Source organism: Cydia pomonella, chromosome 1 (genome assembly GCF_033807575.1).
Source record: "Cydia pomonella isolate Wapato2018A chromosome 1, ilCydPomo1, whole genome shotgun sequence".
NCBI lineage: Eukaryota > Metazoa > Arthropoda > Insecta > Lepidoptera > Tortricidae > Cydia > Cydia pomonella.
In genome coordinates, this window is record NC_084703.1 from 34,196,273 (window position 1) to 34,216,131 (window position 19,859).

The 19,859-nt window shown below is 37.8% G+C and overlaps 2 protein-coding genes across 2 annotated transcripts in view; one reads left to right on the forward strand and one right to left on the reverse strand.

Annotated features, from left to right (window-relative positions):
- LOC133520664 (UDP-glucose:glycoprotein glucosyltransferase) overlaps nt 1-19,859 on the reverse strand; it is a 36,007-nt gene that overhangs the window by 12,909 nt on the left and 3,239 nt on the right. The window contains exons 5-17 of the mRNA XM_061855252.1: nt 18,823-19,027; nt 17,976-18,189; nt 17,524-17,744; nt 16,633-16,839; nt 15,682-15,864; nt 14,805-15,001; nt 14,514-14,629; nt 13,996-14,144; nt 13,558-13,743; nt 12,625-12,803; nt 12,310-12,392; nt 11,835-12,004; nt 11,163-11,302 (exon numbers count right to left, since the gene is read on the reverse strand). Coding sequence (XP_061711236.1) covers nt 11,163-11,302; nt 11,835-12,004; nt 12,310-12,392; nt 12,625-12,803; nt 13,558-13,743; nt 13,996-14,144; nt 14,514-14,629; nt 14,805-15,001; nt 15,682-15,864; nt 16,633-16,839; nt 17,524-17,744; nt 17,976-18,189; nt 18,823-19,027 — 2,250 coding nt within the window. The remainder of the gene's footprint in view (nt 1-11,162; nt 11,303-11,834; nt 12,005-12,309; nt 12,393-12,624; nt 12,804-13,557; nt 13,744-13,995; nt 14,145-14,513; nt 14,630-14,804; nt 15,002-15,681; nt 15,865-16,632; nt 16,840-17,523; nt 17,745-17,975; nt 18,190-18,822; nt 19,028-19,859) is intronic.
- Nucleotides 1,611-9,366, forward strand: LOC133520731 (uncharacterized). The gene is made up of 6 exons (XM_061855349.1): nt 1,611-1,967; nt 2,187-2,319; nt 5,470-5,600; nt 5,850-5,913; nt 6,880-6,988; nt 7,152-9,366. The coding sequence occupies exons 1-6, from the start codon at nt 1,901-1,903 to the stop codon at nt 7,326-7,328; spliced, it is 681 nt and encodes a 226-aa protein (XP_061711333.1). The 5' UTR covers nt 1,611-1,900; the 3' UTR covers nt 7,329-9,366.

The window sequence follows — 19,859 nt, forward strand, 5'->3', positions numbered from 1 at the left end:
AAAAACTAAGCAGTTTAATTTTTACAGTAAATGAAAATCAAAAAACATAGTCGAAAAATTTGATTAATTGAGTTATTTTTTTTTTAAATAAAATGCCGTTTTTATACCGAAAATGAATTCTACGTTTACTACACAGGGATTGTTAGAATTTTTAGAATGAAGACAAAATAGAATCTTATACACAAATTTGAATTTTCCGGCCGCTGCAATAATGTACTATTGTTATACATTTCGTGTTAAGGTGCCGTAGGTTCAGAGAGCGGACTTTTTGAAAAATCATTCCGCTTTTTTAGATAACAATACGGTTGCCAAAACTTTGTCTAGGGACTTCAGCGATTCGAAACCTGATTTTTTTGCCTTTCACTGTATATAAAAACGACCGGAACGGAACGACCGCTGTTAGTGATTATTTCTAAAACTCACTTTAAAAATTAAGAGTAAAATACTAATCGTAAAACATTAACATTAAAATTCAAATATACGCTATTTCATATTTATCATTCGAAATCAATATTTAAAAGTCAATTTTAACAACCAACATAAGAAAACAAATCAATATTTGCTTCAATGTTTCATCAGTTATTGAAGAATTAAGAGAACCTTTACGAGCTGTAGTAGTGAAAATAAATAAATCTTAGACAAAATGACATACCTGGAGGCTTGTATGTACAGACTGCGGCAGCCACGAATACATACGAGTACCATAATACATAGAAATCATACCAAAAAAGAGGTATTGCCTTACATCAAATGAGGTAGTTCTGTTTTATATATATATTGGTAGTGACGAAATAGTAATGACAAATCCAAGTTTTCGACCTCGAAAGCCCTTCGGATCATTGTGTGTATAATATAGAGTACAGCGAGGGAAATTGTTATAACTCGTATCTCTTGTATATCTTTGATGGACCAGGCTTGTCCTTTGGATCCACAGCACTCCTTTTGGGGCCAGCGTGTGTGGTAGCATTTCTTCGTCAACCTGATCAGGCCGGTCAAAATTGTCATTTGATGGTGGATTATCAATGTATGGTTTTCCAATGCCGATACACCTCCTAAAATTTAATAGATTTTCATGTACTTTACAATGCTCCCAAGGGCTTTCGAGGACGAAAACTTGGATTTGTTATTACCATTTCATCACTACGAACATATTAAAAAAACCGAACTACCTCATTTGATGTTAGGTAAAATGTACCAATTCCATGGGCTAATATGGCAAAAGGTTCACGATAGGAAATATATGAGGCATGCTGGCAGAAACATTACAGGTGTCTGCTGCTTTTGTTACTGAATGTATTGGGTTACATTGAGAATAAGTGAACGATATACGAGTACAAGCTTATTTTCTGGCTGTGAATTATGTCTGCCAAAACTAAAGACAAATGAAATAAAGTTTTCAGTCTTTAATGAACCACACAATAATGTACGTTACCTAAAAACATTATAATTTTCATTCAAAATAAACGTATTTAGTAAAAAGTAGATTAGAAAATCGCGGAGGTACAAACCATACAAGATAAAGAAGTGTCACATTGTTATGCTAATACAAGTGGTAGCACGATAGTTAACGTTAATGCCGTACATTTTCAAATAAAAGTGAGTCAAGTAATAAAATAGCAGTTAAAAAAAAGCAATAAAACCTAACACGCCTTATATAGCATTGGATTATGGTACATACATATCATATAGCATTAAATGGGTAAATCCGTCACACGACAATGTGACGAATATTATTATATAGTTTGTGGTTACAGCTGAATCAATAATGTTATCAGGCGAATAAAGGCTTCGGTGCGAGTATAAATAATGTAAATCATATCAAGCGTCTTTAGTACAGCTCCAAACTTACAACAAACACAAGCTGTACTCCTTAATTTAAAGGCTTAAAAACCGATTCAAAATGAACAATTACATACAAGTTATAGTTCTGTTAGTGTTAGTCTCCGTTGCTATAGAATGTATTACACGTGAGTACAAATCATTTGCTTATTTTAAAGGTTCAAGAGGTCCGACGTAAACTTATAGATCTTCCAGCCAGTATCACGATCGCTTATGTCAGTCAGGAAAACAAATGGGTCTTTGTAACATTCGGCCTTTAAACCAGCAAATATATATCCTAGCCCGAAGATACCATTAGTTACCTGCCTATCAATGAAATATCAAATTAGAAAACTATTCATCCACAGCAACCAACAAGTTTGAAGACGGCCTGCTAAGATTAATAGAGAAATGTCGAAACGACGACGTCCAGTCGCTGCCGTTTGAATTTCCTTCGCTAAAGCGTCTGAGGATTCCTCCTATGATGTTTAATTACCATGGGTGAGTATGCACCTTCAATCAAAGTCTTGAAGGAACAAGTAGCAACTTTAAGGCCCAGTACGTTCGTGTTCAACTGAGCGTAAGCGTGAGCGAGATGGATGTACGTGCCTGGGAGCGCGGATGCTATTTTTGTACGTTTAAATACAAATAAGTTTTGGCAAAAACACATTTTTGGTGCAAGCTTTTATCGCTGACCGTACTTTTCTTACCATTGGCGACTAATACTCATCGAGACAATTCTAAATAAATATTCCGTTTTCTTAATTTCGTTCTTATAAGCGACAGACTTTTCACGACTTGGAAGTCCTTGGAACCATAACTTAATTTCAAAGAATAACACCTTGAGCTACATAATCAATCATCATCTATGTAACTTCCAATGGGAACATACTTAAAATTTGATTCAAACTTCTTTTAATGATTCCTCAAAAGTTTAATTTTAATATGCGTATGTTAGATGTTTTTTTTTTTTTATATGGGATTTAGGGTCATTATTCTTATTGTATTAGATAGCTCTATACTTAACTCAATACCTGCCATAAGGACCCTTTAGGCATGGACGGTCACATATTATGCTATAAGCGCGATTTGATCAAAATTGCTACGGGTACGAGAGTCAAATAGAAAGTATAAATAAATGTTAATGTCGTCAGTTTCACATAATTAAGTAAGTGTATAAATTTTTATACACTTGTAACGAAATAAATACATTTTACCTAGATTCCTTACAAAGTTTCGCCTCTGGCTAGCTACGCAGCTACGCTTATTCCTTAGCTTAGTGACAGAGGGCCTACCACGAACCACGTTCGACATGTTCCCTCTCTGTCGCACTTGTAAATTCGTACGATAGTGTAACAGGGCGGGCAACACATCAAACGTGGTTCGCGGTTGGCCTTCAGACTTCAAACGCCGAAAATGGCGGACACGATAGGGAGTATTCCTGCAATGTTATGCCGCCAGAGTGCAGCGCTAGCACCTTACATAAAACATAGAGTAACTTATACATACTCTACCATAAACTGTTTTTTGACATGTTTTTACAGATAATAAAATATGACATTGATGCATCAAGGTGGTTTGTTTATAAAGAGCCTACCGAGAAACGCGAAAATCAAAATTTAGTTATCTTCCTCTTCATCGCTCGAATATGCAAGAGTGATAGAGAGGTTAGATTTTCTTGTTTCACGGTAGACCCTCAGATTGTGATGGCTTGTGGTAGTGGCACCCCCTACGCAGAGTTTCGCGTAATACTCCCTATTTGCTATCGATAGCCTGAGTACGTAGTACATATATGTCAGTGGGTAAAAATGCGGTTCAAAAGTAAGTTTAAATTTCGAACGCTAAAAGGGCCTGCGACATCAATGACGTTATCTCTTTACTACTAGTATTAAATTCATAGAAATAGGATAGTATAGAACGACTGTCAATCTTCAAAAGTGTGACTAAAAATGAAATGCAAGTGTGTGCGTAAATTGTCTATGTGCGAACAAAAATAGGGATGTCATGTTACAACATATTAAGAATCTATCGATGTTTAACTGCTTTATCGACTACTTTTTCCAAAGTGTTTGTTTTTATAAAAAAATGTTATAGGTATGAGTATTATTACTACTATTAGACCCTATTAGCGCTTATAGTGCCTTTAATTTAATTTATTTTTTAAATTTGATATTATAGGCTCTTTCTACTGACAAGTTGGGTTGGGTGTGTATACACTGTGTACAAGTATACGCGGTCTTGTGTTTCCTTGTGTTGGCGGTAAAGCCGTGGAAAAGTGTTTAAAATTTAAGTACTGTGTTGGAAAGTGAAGTTTAAATTTACCGCTAAACATGTAAACCTTAAAAAAAGGTATTATAACAATCGTTATTATTTCAAGTCAGTTATAAAGGTTAATAAATTTATGATGTCTTGTGAACAACCAATTCCATACCTACTAATATACCGACAAGTTATCGCTACAGTCATATGAACATTTTGTCAAGCCCTAGCGTAAAGTAACAGTTTAGGTTTTTACACAAAATATTCTAAATGGGTCCATATTGGCTCACATAAAATTAGTTGTCATATTATTGTTCATAATAACGATTTGTGATCAGAATGATCATTTGTCATAATTTTTGTGCTTATAATTATTAATATCCATTTATTTTTACTACTAACAACATTACTCATAACCAAAAAAAAAAAGTGGTAAAAAGTTGAACGAGATCTAGTAAGTAGTTTTTTTTAATACGTCATAAATGGTAGGCAACCCTTCATGGGCGAGTCCGATGTGTTCAGAGACATTTCTTATTTTGTTGGCCTCGGTATGTAATCTACCATTGCTGTACGTAAACAACTACTACGTCAACATTCCTATTATGAAATACGCAATACTGCATTAAAAAATATATACTTAGTGTAAACAATTTTTCTGCTCGACTAGCTGCTGCTCGTTAATACCTACTAAATGGTTGTAAAGGCGGAAGTACACAATGAGCCAAGTACGTTGGCCCAATGTGTAACCTACAGACGCCTTAAGTCGAATGGCCTGCATTAGTAAGACATTTTTACCTTGTTGCCACAAATGGATTTTTATGAAAAAAATATATTTCATACAATATTGTATTGTGCATTAAATACCTAAAAATTGAGGTTGTCGCCCTCTTGTAAATAATAAAAAAAAATTTAAACAAAAAAAAATATTTTTTTAGGCCTTTGTAAATAAGTTAGAACCTTGATTTTTTTTTTTGAAAATGTATTGCTATTAGTGCCATGTATAATCCGAATTTCAAAGAAATCTAACCATTAGTTTAGCTTAGAAAAATTAAAAAAGATTTTATATATTTTTGTTTTTTTATCCAAACCAAGGGGATTCCAAGCTTGAAATATTGTAAAATGATATCTTATAATAAGACCAATTAACACTTCTAAGAAAGGTATACATTTCAGCCAGGGGCAGTTTCACTATAGGATTGCGGCTAGACCCTTTAGAGACTGAAAGTAAGCAATATTAGTACCAGTGTTGGCCGAACATTAATTAGAATTGCCCATTAACCATTACAAATTGAACCTTAAACTGTAACCGTCTGTTACATTTTACGGTTCAATTCTAATTAACGTTCGACTAACACTGATTAGTACCTACCAACATTTGTTGTATATTTACAGATATAGAATGTCGGTCAGTGAAACAAAAGTCAAAGGGTTGGAAGATTTATCGGTACAGAAGCTTTCTGCATCTCCGGTAAATATGACGATGGCGATGGAAATATTCGTACCCACGCTGGCTATCCGAGCAGGTAGCTCCTTATTTCGTTATTTTTATCGTGTATTACAACCGAGATTGTTCAGTTATGAAATGCTTTGGCTACTTTCTTACCGTGACCGGATTGTATAGATTCAATAAGCACTTGAGTGGAAATTCCTTAAATATTCTTTGTTTTTTTTTTATCAAAATAGCAAACTACTGTATTATACTTTTTTCGGAAGTTATAATTATAAGTTAGAATGACGGGCTTAATTCAACGGCTGTTATTTTTGCATTTCAGACCGGTACCATCTGCAGGGCACAATAATGTACATTTTCTCAATAGACGACAAGGGAGTATTCAAGTAAGTCTACAGCCAATAAAATGAATCGTTGACAAAACATTAAGAGTCCTTGCAACCAATTTAGTAATTTTGGCCTATTATACCTACCTACTTATTTAAACAACTAGGTGTCTCGTTAAAGTCAGTGGCTACGCAGTGCGCCACCATAAAAAATTTCATGTATATGTTGCCGAGACCATATGACTCGCACTGTCATAAAGTTATCAGATCTCATGTAGAGCCAAGGTTCTAAATCTATTCGGCCCAACTCTACAAGCTCTAACTTCACAAACTACACCTTAGTCAAAATATGTGGCTTGCCCGTTTCGTTACTACAAGAATTATTATAAGTACAGTTTACTGAAAACACTAATCGACTTATATAAGTTATTATTTGTTAAAGCACTATATTTATACTATACTATTTCAACTGTTTTATTATTATTACACTAACACTATATTTATACTACACTATTTCAACTGTTTTATTATTTGTACGCGTGACAGATAAGGAGATGCCTAACACCTTCCCTGTTTCGATCTGTAATTTACTATGTATACTTTTATTTTCAATGGAACTAAAGGTCTGTTTGTTATCACTTAAGCTTATATATATTAATATGTGACTGTTTGTTTCCTAAATAAATTAAAAAAAAAAAAAAAATATTTAATTCTAACAAAATTTTGGTGGTTACTATTGGGAAAAAAAACCGTCATTTTACCACTAACCGAGTTGGTAACTTGTGAGATTTTTTTTCCCAGTAGCTAGTAGTACCAGTGGTAAAAGGTGGAAAAAAAACCAGTAACTACTGGTAACAACTTGATGGTAACCAGTGGGAATAACCCATTTATTCCTTCGTGATTTAAGCCGCTTGCCTCGTCTTGCCCGCCACCCAGTATTGTCCCCCTTCCCCTACAGTTTTTGTGATTACACGAATTTTCACTATGACCTATCAGTAACTTGTATTAATATTTCACATGATACAGGTCTAACGTCAATAGACTGCGAGCCCGAGCGAACATAAAGTTTGGGGCTAAAGAAAATGACACAGTTGTGACTCATCTCAAGCTCGACTATTCAGTTAATGACATTAAGGTAAAATAAAAATATAAGCGCTACTAAGCTACTGCTAAACTGACAACGTAATACTATGTGATAACTAGACTTTAACGTGCAATAAACTTCAACTAAATCTAATAACACGAAATTTTTTTTATCAGTAGTTGATGTTTTTTTCAAAAGGTACATTTTCTTTCAGATACAACTAGGCGGCAGCAGTGACACTGTGAACGGCATTGCAAATAACATGATATCGGATCTCATAAACAGCAGCGAAACCAAAAACCGGCTTCAGCTTTTAATTAAACAACAGGCGAATAGATATCTCCGAGGGCATACACCACAAGAATTCGTTGAAATAGTTTCTAGGATATGAGTATATTTACTATTTTAAAGCATTTAAAGCTGGTCGGCTAGCACGACGCGCTATCAACAAGCAAGTCTTCTAATTAGACAGTGTATTATTACGCGGGACTCGAAGTATCGCGAGATGTGCTTAGTATGGGCCTGCCTGGACTAGCTAGCTATACACGCCGCTTCAAAAATGTTCTTCAAAGCTGTGCTGTATTGTGCGTGAGTTGCGAAGGGCTTTTATGACAAATAATGTAATTTTATTTACAGTACATATGGTGCTACTCAGAGATGGGCAAAATGTAAACGACTAACGATTAACGATTAAGACTAAAAGAATTAATTGCGACTGACGATTGAAAACGACGACTGATCAATCGTAGTTGTATAGAGTGCAACTAATTTAGTTACAACTAAATTAGTTGCCGATTGATTACGGACAACTAATTTTTGTAATCGTCTAATTAGTTAGACTATTTTTTTGGCGACTAATGTTAGAAGCAAATTAAATGGAAAACCTACATTATTGTTTGCGACTTGTAAACATTGCAGTTTTTCGCTATTTATCGTTACCTGTATCCATAATATAACGATATATACTACACATATATCGTTATAAATGAGCGGAATTCTTCATAGCAAAAATCAAACTGTCAGAGGGATTGACCTAACTGTTTTATCGACTTATCGATGTTACGGAATAATATCGCATTAGGTATCCATAATCAACTTAAAAGATTATTCTATAACATTTGACCTCTTTGATAAGCAACTTGTATTTCCGTATTAAAGTAAATCATGTCAGCGTCACATATGTCATTTATGTCACTTGAGTTTTCATGAGTGATTTCCGTGCCGTGTTACTAAAATGGTTAATCCTAAAAGAAAACAATAAAAAAATGGATATGGATACAGAAAGATTCTTATTTCAGTTTCAAAGAAGATTCTTCCACAATATATTGCTCTAAATGTTACGTTCATTTACATCATAAAAGTATTTTCTGTTTTATTCTTTACTATTATACCAAAATACAGTGGCGGTCAGCTAATTAGGGACACCTGTGTTTCGTTAAGTGACAAATATTTATCGATAAGTCGATAAAACAGTTAGGTCAATCCCTCTGACAGTTTGATTTTTGCTATGAAGAATTCCGACATAATATTACATTGTCATGTCAAAACCAGCGATGACATAGTTTTAATATAGATTTAACCGTGAAATATAGTCGATTGAAACTAAAACTAATTTAGTTGTTAGTTGTACATTCTCACAACTAATTTAATCGCAACTAAATTAATCGCAATTAAAAAATTACGATTGATATTTTAATCGATTGATTAGTTAACTAAAAAAATAATCGATTAATGCCCATCTCTGTAGCACTGCTACTTTACCGCACTAGTGCGAAAATTAGCATATTACGTTACTGTGTCGAACATTTAAAGGGCCATATATGTACTGTAAAACGTTGTACGATACATGTGCGAATAGGTAATTCGCAACTCGTGTCGATTTAAAACACTCCCTTCGGTCGTGTTTTAATTTATCGCCACTCGTTTCGAATTTCCTATTTTTCGCACTTGTATCGTAATGTACTATTACAGTACATATGGCGCTACCAGGTGCTACTTTACCGCCTTAGTGCGGTAACTAGCACTATACGTGCGTATGTCGAAATATTTAAGGGCCATATGTACTGTAAAACGTACAATGCACATTACTTACATTATATATTAAAAAAATTATTAACATTACGATTGTCAGTCTGTTATAAAATAGTACATTTCTATACAAGCGCGAAAAATAGGAAATACGCAACGAGTGGCTATAAATGAAACCACAACCGAATGGAGCGTATTAAATCGACACGAGTTGCGAATTACCTTTTCGCATTTACAATCGTAGTGTTAATACAATTTTAAACATATAATGTAACTAAAGGATGACGGCCATTTCTTTTAAGTTATGCTTAGAAACCAAGAAATTATTTCTTTTAGAAATTAAATATGTAGAATCTACCCAAACCATGACATTACGCCATATTAAACAAGCAATTAAATTATCCTTTATTTAGTCAAAACCTATTTCTGGATGATCGTTCTTAACAAATTTCCCCGCAGAAATAGAAAGGTTTGTATACAAAATTTATATGACTTTCTGTAAATGTATGTACAGCTTAGCTTTAGTTTAGGCAGCAGCTGTTATGAATTGGTAAAACCTAATGCCTACGCCAATTCTGTACCTGAGACTTCATCTCGTATGCAACCAAGTAATACTTGCAATACAATATAATAAAGTACTCTTTAGTCTTTAGTGTCCATCTCCACCACACTAAACAGACGCAAACAATAATCCAGATTACATATAGCACGTGTGTAGGCAGAGGGATGCCAATGTAGTGATAAATTAACGGTTATGAGAAAAAGAACAGAAATTCAAAAAACAATTATCTAAAATGCCAGAGTTGGGATCGGGCCAGAGTGGTACTGGCTTATAATTGACTACTCCGTTTACCTAGTGGTCTAGGCCTAATCAGTGTCAAGACGGAATTGTGAGATACTCTAATAACTACTCTAATGTATAATTAACCCACGCGCTCGTCGGGATAGAGTTGAATTTAAACAATACGTTGAGCTGTCCCACTTACAAGCGTCAAGAGTCAACAAGCTTATGATTTACATTAAACTATACAAATTACAAATATTCTAAAAACTGTATCTTATCTATTGATAACAGTGTTCGTATACGCAAGTACCATACCTAATTACCTCATGTGGAATGAAACAATAAAGCTATGAAATACGCATTTTTACACGTTTTAATGAAGGACAAATGCCATGATTTACCGCCAACAAACTGTTACGCAGTTCGGCGAAATTTTTGTTACTGTTCATGTATGTGTTTTTTACATAACAATAATAATAATAATAATTCAGCCTATACACGTCCCACTGCTGGGCACAGGCCTCCTCTCATGCGCGAGAGGGCTCGGGCTACAGTCCCCACGCTAGCCCAATGCGGATTGGGGACTTCACATACACCTTTGAATTTCTTCGCAGATGTATGCAGGTTTCCTCACGATGTTTTCCTTCACCGAAAAGCTAGTGGTAAATATCAAATGATATTTCGTACATAAGTTCCGAAAAACTCATTGGTACGAGCCAGGATTTGAACCCACGACCTCCGGATTGAAAGTCGGACGTCATATCCACTCGGCCACCACCGCCACATAACAATAAATAAAATAAAAAAAACACACGGAAACTAGATTCTTTTTGCAAGGGCAGAGTCCAACCAAAACATTAAAACGTTAAAGTTGGCTCGATAGAAAAATAGTACTTTGTCTAACTCCCCTCATTGGACAATTGGTCAATGAAATTTTGGATACGAATAAGTGACATAATTTTAAAAGTTATGGATTGCAAAATCCTAGGGAGTTATAGTTTTTTTTTCACAATCCATAACTCCCGCGGGAACAAAATAGGCATTTGTCCTTCAGTACACCTGCATGAAATAAGATCTTTTTCGAGCAAGTGTGATGAAAAATCATGAACATGTCTAATATTCGTTAATTTTTTTTAAATTGAAAAGTTATCGGAAACTTTAAACGTAATAAAGAGTTTTTATTTTGATAATGGAAAATTGAAGCATAAATACGAATGAAGCAAAGATAATAATGCAAAAAGAGTAAAAGTCCAATTTAGGATATTTATCTACAGATCCTTTAGTTTCAAAAATAGTACCGCGGACCTAAAATTTCCAATATCGTCTAAGGAAAGGGGGAAAGCTTTTTTTCGAGGTTCTCAGTCACGTTATGGGCATGTGTGGTGGGTGAGTAAGTGAAATGCACAGATTTACCTCTTGAGCGGCATGTCGGAGTTCTTGTCCTGCGGATTGAGGAACAGCTTGACGCGGCAATTGACGACGCGCCGCAGCACCAGCAGCAGCGGCGCCACGCGCTGCGCCGCGGTCGACGCGGGGTCCAGCACTGCCACGATCTACAAGTAACACGAAATGTTACAGTGGTACATTAGCAATACCAATTTTGTATAAAACAATTCTGGTTGTAAAAGAGTTGTAAGAGCGTATATAATAAAGTCGAAGAAAAAATAGTGTCAACGAGTTTACTGTACACGTCGCCATATGTTTCATGGTAATTGGATCGCTAAATGTCAACTTTAACAATTATCGATCGTGTCATTCGCGAAGACGCGTGCCTTAACTCGTATTGTCATGTTATTAAAGGTTAGCTTTGACAAATCTGCGCGTCATTCGGATGACACGAACTATACAATACAGTTATCGCTTAAGTAATTCAGCATTGGAATCGTAATAAAGTTTAAGAGAGTATGGAAGTAAGAATACTTATATTGTCTGCGATTATACTAAGAACACATAAGTTCACGCTGCTGCTGCGTGCCACCACCACCGCCTTCAGCATCTCGTCCGCGCTCAGCTTCGTCATGTCGTCCTCCTCGTCTATATAATGCAATACCTACACTAATACTACATGTACAGTGAGAACATAACCTCAATGGCGGCCTCGTCGTCGTGCAGCGGCGGCAGCTCCACGAGCGAGTGGTCGGCGCGCAGCCCCGCGGGCAGCGGCGTGCGCGCGCGAGGGCTGCGCGCCGCTAGCACCGCCACCGCCTTCAGCATCTCGTCCGCGCTCAGCTTCGATACGTCGTATTCCTCTTCGTCTATATAACAAATTATCAATATAACTTAACTCAAAAATGTGCTTTGACTTTTATTTTCTACAATCATAGGTTTCATTATTGTTTATATATTTTTTACCGCTAGTGAACACTCGTAGATAAATTAAAGGGTTGCTAAAAAAATTAAACGCTTATCGAGAACATTGATTTCATTTATCATAACGTTGATGAATGGTCTAAGTCTACTAAAAGCAAGTAGCAAACTCGAACTAGAACTCCAAGTAGGACTCGCACTTAACACTATTCAATGTGTAAACAGGCCCTAAACTATACTGGCTACCACTTACCATCATCGGTAACTTCATTTGTAACAGTTTTTTTCTTATCAAATATTTCAGCTAACTTATCGGCATACATGTTGCTGCTAAATCTGTAATAAAAAAACTCCATCAGTATTTACTAATTAACTCTATCGATTCCAACTAGGGGTGGTTTATAGAATATTATCAGACTAACACCCACAAACTGCTATTGTATGTGGACCGCCGTACCGTTTGAGACATAGGCCCGTTCAGTAAATAGTGTTTTTTTACATGTATAGAAGCTGTGCAAACATTTTTTGAATAATGGCATAGTTCTGTAGTAATTCTGGTAGTATGTACCTCTCTAGTAGCAGGAAGTCGTCAAGTGTGAACCGCTCGTCCTCGGTGAGCGGGCCGATGAGACGAGCGTTGTGGAGGACGGCGCGCGCGCCGGCGCGGAGCTTCATGCTGCGCGCGCACAGCACCCGCGACGCCTTCAGCACCCACTCGTAGCGGTTGAGCGCGGGCACCAACTCCGGCTGTAACGACACTCTCTTAGGCCTCGGCCACGAAACGCACGCCCCGACGCTCGACGCTTGAAGCCGGCTAACCAGCGGTAAATAAAAATACTATTTTTTCGCCAGCAACATGCTGAGATGAGGACATTTCGTGACACTTAACTCTTACTATGTTCTCTTTTATGTCTGTCTATTACTGTTTGTGTGTTTATGAATAAAACAAATTCAATTCTATTCTATTCTATGGTTCCGATTCAGGCCACACGATGGCAGACCCTCCAACGCGCACGGTCCCTATATTACTCAACAATTTACAACTAATATTAGTAATATTACAAGCAGAAGCAGAAGATTTAATACAATTGCTAAAACAAGTGGTACTTTACGTCTGAAAAGGGAGTTCCCGTTAATCTAGTTATAATATTGCCTGAAGACTTTTCGGTCGTCGCGACATCTATTGTCAAATAGCAGTACTGATAAATTCGCTACTTGACGCTAGACGTCGACTACGAAAATAATACGCGTTTTGGTAAGAAAACTGATGTATGGAGTCAGCACTCCATACATCAGTTGCTTACTTAATTATTTCTCTATGACGCTATACAATTGTTTTAACCAATATATGGCGGTCGGCGTATGCGTCTAGTAAAGTTTGCGCGTACTGTGTTTTTATTTTCAAAATATCAAAAATATAAATTAGAATTAATTTTATGTCTCTTTTTGACGGTTTGACAATAATGGTTTAATAACGTTACTACGGTTTATTTTCACTTACCAATATATCGCAATCCTGTCTCTCGTGGCAGCCCTCGTCTTCCAAGAGTTGCGTGACATATTTGGTGGCCTTGGCAGGGTCGAGCGTCGTCAGCGCCGCGAGAACCACTTTGTTGAGGGACTGGTCCGCTGTAGACGATCCGTCCACGTTTGGAATGAAAGCCACGCGTACTCCACGTGAATCTCTCTGCAATTCCATATTCGGGTCATTCTCATTTACTCAGTCACTTAGTTTGTGACTTGTCTTGATGTGATGTGACTTGTCATAACCATGTATAAAAGCTTACATTACTAATACTTTTTTTTTTTTAATATAAGAACAGAAAGCTCGACAACGCGGCTAATTTATAAATAATTATCCGAATATTTAACATCATGAGAACCCTTAAATATTGCACATGGTTGTAACACATCTGTCAAAGTTATAGGATTAGCATACCATGAACATAATAGCATTCTTTAGCAGTTCCCTAGAAAGTTTTTGGTTGAGATCGCCAGTGATCCAAATAGTTTGTGTGATCTTCTCCGGTTTGCCAGACTTGGCGAAATATCTGAGGAGCGGCAGGGCGGTTGCTATAGCGTCGCGTCCTAGAACAAACAAACGTGGTCATATAAAATTATACTGTATGTGTACAGTCAGCTTCAATAGTAGCTTCGATACAACGCGCTAAAAGTATCTGCCATCGCGGATAACTTTTCCAAATATAGATAAATCTCATAAATTCGCGTTCAAAAGTATATCTTTTACAGTCTTAATTGTTCTACATATAGAACCATCACTTTTTGTTAAGCTGTTACTGTTGAAGATAAGTACTACTGACGCGTTGTTTGTTCCGCTACTTTTGACGCTGACTGTACAACTGTGGATCTAGAAGATTTAGGATAATTTTGGGAATTAGATCGTTTCGGATAGCAACCGCTAATATTAAATCGTCATTATTATTCTAGAGCACTAACCCGTCAACTGTAACATTCTATGAACTTTTTCTTCTGTGAAAAATTCACTAGAAGCAGGCACACCCGACAAGTCCAAGTACTGGGAGGGTTCGGAGCTGAGGATACGTTTGTTTAACCTGTAAAAAGGAGAAATATGAGCTGCTTATTGAAACTTATACCTGCCAGTTTTTAGCGTTACAAATTTATAGCATTAGAGCCCAATTTCTGGTGACTTACAACCACCAAAACTGAGCACGACGTAGTTTTGGCCTGTATTATCGGGAACAAAAATAAGTTAGTTTATGATATCACCTGGGCATGATGTGCGACTGCTTCATAAGGAAGTCGACGGCATCGTCCATGTCGGAGAGCTCGCCCCTGAACACGGCGCGCTGGAAGCGGCCCGTGTGGCGCGACAGCGCGGACACCAGCGCCTCCTCCAGCAGCTCCACGGACGCCGTCACGGCCGTGGGCCCGTCGTCCCACAGCGGCACGCCGTTTATCAACACCTACCAATTTAACAGATATCGAGTCTTTCAAACGTAAGATCATGTCGAATTTTATACATTAATGTATTCCCTATAAGGTTTTTTTTGCACGGTTATTTCGATCTGCAAACTTAATAAGCCGCCTGTACGATTACTGTAGGCCTACCGCTTATTTCAGGCAGTTGGCAAAGAAGTTGCTCAGTGCTTTTTAGTAGAAAGTAACAGTTTGGAGTTTAAAATAATTTTTTGATCGAGCGTTAGCGAAGGTCTCCGTTTTAGCTCGGGCAAAAATGCTGCCGTATGTCCAGTTTACCTCTGCAGCCGCCTTTCTCAACAGATTCTCGTGAAATTTTGTGAGCAGGTTCGGTAGTTAGATAGAATTTTTCCGTCGTTTCGTTTTGGAAAATGTTTAAAATGGTGCAAATTGGCATAAAGGACCGGTAGGGTCTAAGGCACTTAAGACCATTGCGAATTCGGTGTGATAATGCCTGAACGAAGTAAGTATTTTTATTCTTACATTTTTTTAAGCTTATAAAGTTTATCGCGGGCTGTACAGCTCACAGAGACACTAGTATATTACGAATTTACTTAGTATGGAAGTTGACCATAACAACTTCTTACCAACAGCCTCAGTTAAAAGATCTACAACTGCTTTGTGTCTTGGCTGTTAGAAAATTGTTCAATCATACACATATTCTTACCTGTGGATACTTATTGGTGCCAATTTTCGATACGAATTCTTCAGCTAACTGGCTGCCGAAGTTATACTCGGAATCTTCAGAAATAATGTCGTCTACATTGCTATCACTCGAGCTCACATATTTCTTCAAGTTCGTCTTTACGTGTTCAATGCTGATTGGTTCGTTTTGAGTCGAGTGGACGAGCTGCAAAATAGAATACTCGTCATTTTATGTAACACTCATTTTACATAAAAAAAAGCGGCCAAGTGCGAGGCGCACTACTACTAACTAGATCTCGTTCAAACCAATTTTCGGTGGAAGTTTTATCATTCTCTTATTTTAGAAGTTACAGGGCTCACACATTTTACCACTTTGGAAGCGTCTCTCGCGAAAAAATGATATAAGAAACTTCAATATCATTCTATACCCAAACCTATCTATACCCCACACGTATGGGTTTGATAAAAAATTTTTTTCGAGTTTCAGTTCTAAGTACGGAGAACCCCTAAAATTTATAGTTTTTTTTTCTATTTTTGTGTGAAAATCTTAATGCAGTTCACAGAAAACATCTACTTGCCAAGTTTCAGCAGTATAGTTCTTATAGTTTTGGAAAAAAGTGGCTGACATACGGACGGACAGATAGACAGACATGACGAATCCATAAGGGTTCCGTTTTTTGCCATTTCTACGGAACCCTAAAAAGAGTTGGGATATTGTTGGGAATTTTTTCTATAGGTATAGGAAAGTAAACCGTTGCCTTCCAGGCCGGTATCTACTGAATGCTTGTGCGTAGAACACGTTGTAATATACTGATCCTTATGAGTCCTTACGCGTCCACGGCTCCAACAATTAACCGCACGCGCACGTGCATGTCTACGCACGGTCGCCCACGCATCCGGTGTGCACAGACCTTTATGATGGCCGGTTGTGGCTGGCATTCTGCAGCCTTTGCATTTACACAACTAGTATTACCTGGGTAAGGAAGTAGAAGGCCTCCTTGTTAGAGTTCTTCTCCTGCGCCACGTAGTTGAAAGCGGAACGCACGGCGGAGGTAAGCCGGGCGTCGACACCCGGCGCGAGCACCAGCCCTACGCGCACCGGCGTCGCGTGCTTCAGTAACGTCTCGCCCAGCTTCAGTGGCGGCCCTGAGGCCAACGATGTCGGGTCCACTACTATCACCTACAAACAATCGATAATCACCAGTGTTACAATACTGAAGCCATGCATGCATATCTTAGTACAGCAGGAATTTTGTCCCCAGGCCCCCCAGCCCAAATCGTAGATCAGTTTTTTGGATCAATGGTATTTTCGTATCATAACACAGTTACTATTCGATGTGTACATACACTACATACAATATATATGTATGTACGTATAATTTTATGACACAACTCGGATAGTGGTCTGGCGATTATGCCAATTTTTTTCAATTCAAGATAGCACGTGCTCTACATGGAAACCGAAACGGGGCGGGGGCCAAGCACTTTTGTTGTGAGAGTATAATTATAGTCGATTTCGAAGTTTCTACAAGGACGGATACCGCCACCGACTGTGGGGCATGCGGATGCGGAGACACGAAAATAATGTACAGTTTAATACAGTTGCTAAAAAAAGTGGTACTTTACGTATAAATCACACCAAAGATAAGTATGTTCTAAAACCTTAAATATTTTTTGTTTCGTTATTTGACATTTATTACCGTTAAATAGTAAAAAAAAGTAAATTGTATAAAAATAATTCATGTTAATTTGCAACAGTGTGAGTGCTTATCTATAAAATTAGTTATTGTACGTGCGGCTCATAAAATAATTCTCAGGACTCGTACACTTTGCACACTTCCAATAAAATTCGATGTCAACTCACGTAATTGTAAATATTCCTCCTAAGATTCCTGAGCATGCCAGGGTACGTCGGTCTCAATAGCTCCATGTAGGAGGAGGGCCAGCGGCGGTAGCGCTCGTCGGACTCCAGGTCGTTGAGCCACGTCACTGCCGTGTCTCGGATATCCAGCCCGTACTCCTCCCAGGTGAACGACTCGCCCACCTCCATTGACATCAGGGTGTTGATCAGTTTTTTTGACAGACCTGTAAATAAGGTAAAGTTAGTTTTCCTGGGCACTTATCAAAAGTACACATCTATTATGCTTATTTTGCGCGAAGGTGACGACCTTACTCTAAGCACCTCGAAATCATTATTTTTTCGTCTTGGGACAAAAACTTATACAGCCAGTAACGTTGTACAGCAAAAGTGGAGGAACACATTATAAGAAGCAATATTATTAAGTAAATATGGTGGAGATGCCCCCTCAGCAGTACCGAGCGCGTGCAACGTGTTCATGGGGCCGATATCCTCGCGCAGCGCGGCCAGCAGCGCCAGCACGTCCACGTCCTCGGCGTCGTACTGCGCGCCCGACACGAGCAGCAGCGGCTCCGCGGCGCGCAGCCCCAGCGACGACGCCCACACGTCCTGGTTGTACAGCACCTCGTCGCGGAACGAGCGCGGCACGTTCACGTGTATCAGCGACTTCGTCTAAAAATATTGATTTACTATATTTTTATATACCTATACGTTTTTTAACCCACATGCCCCGAACCAGTTTATTTTTCAGACCTTGAGGTTACAGGCTCTCTCTCCTTTTTCATCCAGTGGGTCGGAAACGACCCAATAGGCAAATTAAATATTAATAGATACAAACAACCGGTTTGGCCTAGTGGGTAGTGACCCTGCCTACGAAGCTGATGGTCCCGGGTTCAAATCCTGGTAAGGGCATTTATTCGTGTGATGAACATGGATATTGTTCCTGAGTCATGGATATTTTCTATGTATTAAGTATTTATACATATTTATATATTATATATATCGTTGTCTAAAGTACCCTCAACACAAGCCTTATTGAGCTTACTGTGGGACTTAGTCAATTTGTGTAATAATGTCCTATAATATTTATTTATTTAAAATAATAATAATAAAAAAAAAGAAGAAAATTAACGTTGTTTATTATGAAGTATGCAGGGAGCGAGAGAGGTTATGTATCGTCTTGATTGTTTGTGGTCTTGATGGGTTAATTTTTAAGATAGCATCATTCGTAATTTGAATGACAAAATTCATTCATTAATTGTTTGAGTTGGAAATGGTAAACTTTGCCGTGTATATAACATTTACCTGCATAGGAAAGTTTTGCGCAATGGAAGCGAGAACCCTGAGTGGCTCATCGCCCCCAGCATCAGCTGCATCGGCCACCGCGGCAGCCGCCTGCATACTCAGCGCTTGCATCTGCCACACCTTCAGAGGCGCAAGCTCTTCGCTCGACTCGGACAAGTGCCGGCGAAAACGCTCCAGCGGCGTACGCAAAGCAGGAAACAGGTTCCTAAACGTGAAGATATTGTTAGCCGACTTGTTATCTATCGGGGATAACCCTCACTTTGTTACAAGTTAGCTTAGTTAGACGGACTCTACTACAATAAGAAGTACGTTTCATAATTACTATAAAACTAATCTGACTGTAAATATGTCATTTGAAATTATTACATAGAATAAAAGCAACGAAACATGGCGAACGATTCCTATTCGACTACAGAACCCAAAAAAATTTTTTATGGGATTTTATTTTTTGTTTCACCTATCCGTGTCTATTTTTACACACTTATTTAGCTTCACTGCGTATATTTCTTTGTAGGCTAATAAATCTGTTGATATTTGAAATATTGCATTAATATGAGTGCACTAAAATACGACGCCTGCGACGCTAGTCGTAAACAATATTTTCAATATCAACGATTTTTTTAGTCTGACCCAATTCGCCTCGGTCTACTTTATGTTTGAATCACATTTTGTAACTTAAATTTGAACCACTACCTGATATCTGATTCAGTTGAAATTTGGATTACTTCCGTAATTCCGATAACAATGCAATAATATGCTAACAGTCGGAAGGTAGCCAAAAAAACTCCTCAATGGATGAGCACAAATACATCAATTTTAGGCTCTTTAGAAAGGTCTCCAGAAGTACTTGATAGAAATGCATATGAGAAGTACAGTCACTAATAACAGTGTCACAATTTTTTTTCAACTATATATAATAATAATTTAGCCTATATACGTCCCACTGCTGGGCACAGGCCTCCTCTCATGCGCAAGAGGGCTCAGGCTATAGTCCTCACGCTAGCCCAATGCGGATTGGGAACTTCACATACACCTTT

What these genes read in the sequence shown, in the direction of transcription:
- LOC133520731 (XM_061855349.1), top strand. Translation starts at nt 1,901, where the DNA reads ATGAACAATTACATACAAGTTATAGTTCTGTTAGTGTTAGTCTCCGTT. An exon ending in TGCTATAGAATGTATTACAC is followed by an intron (nt 1,968 to 2,186) that starts GTGAGTACAAAT and finishes ATTCATCCACAG; the next exon opens with CAACCAACAAGTTTGAAGAC. An exon ending in GACGACAAGGGAGTATTCAA is followed by an intron (nt 5,914 to 6,879) that starts GTAAGTCTACAG and finishes CACATGATACAG; the next exon opens with GTCTAACGTCAATAGACTGC.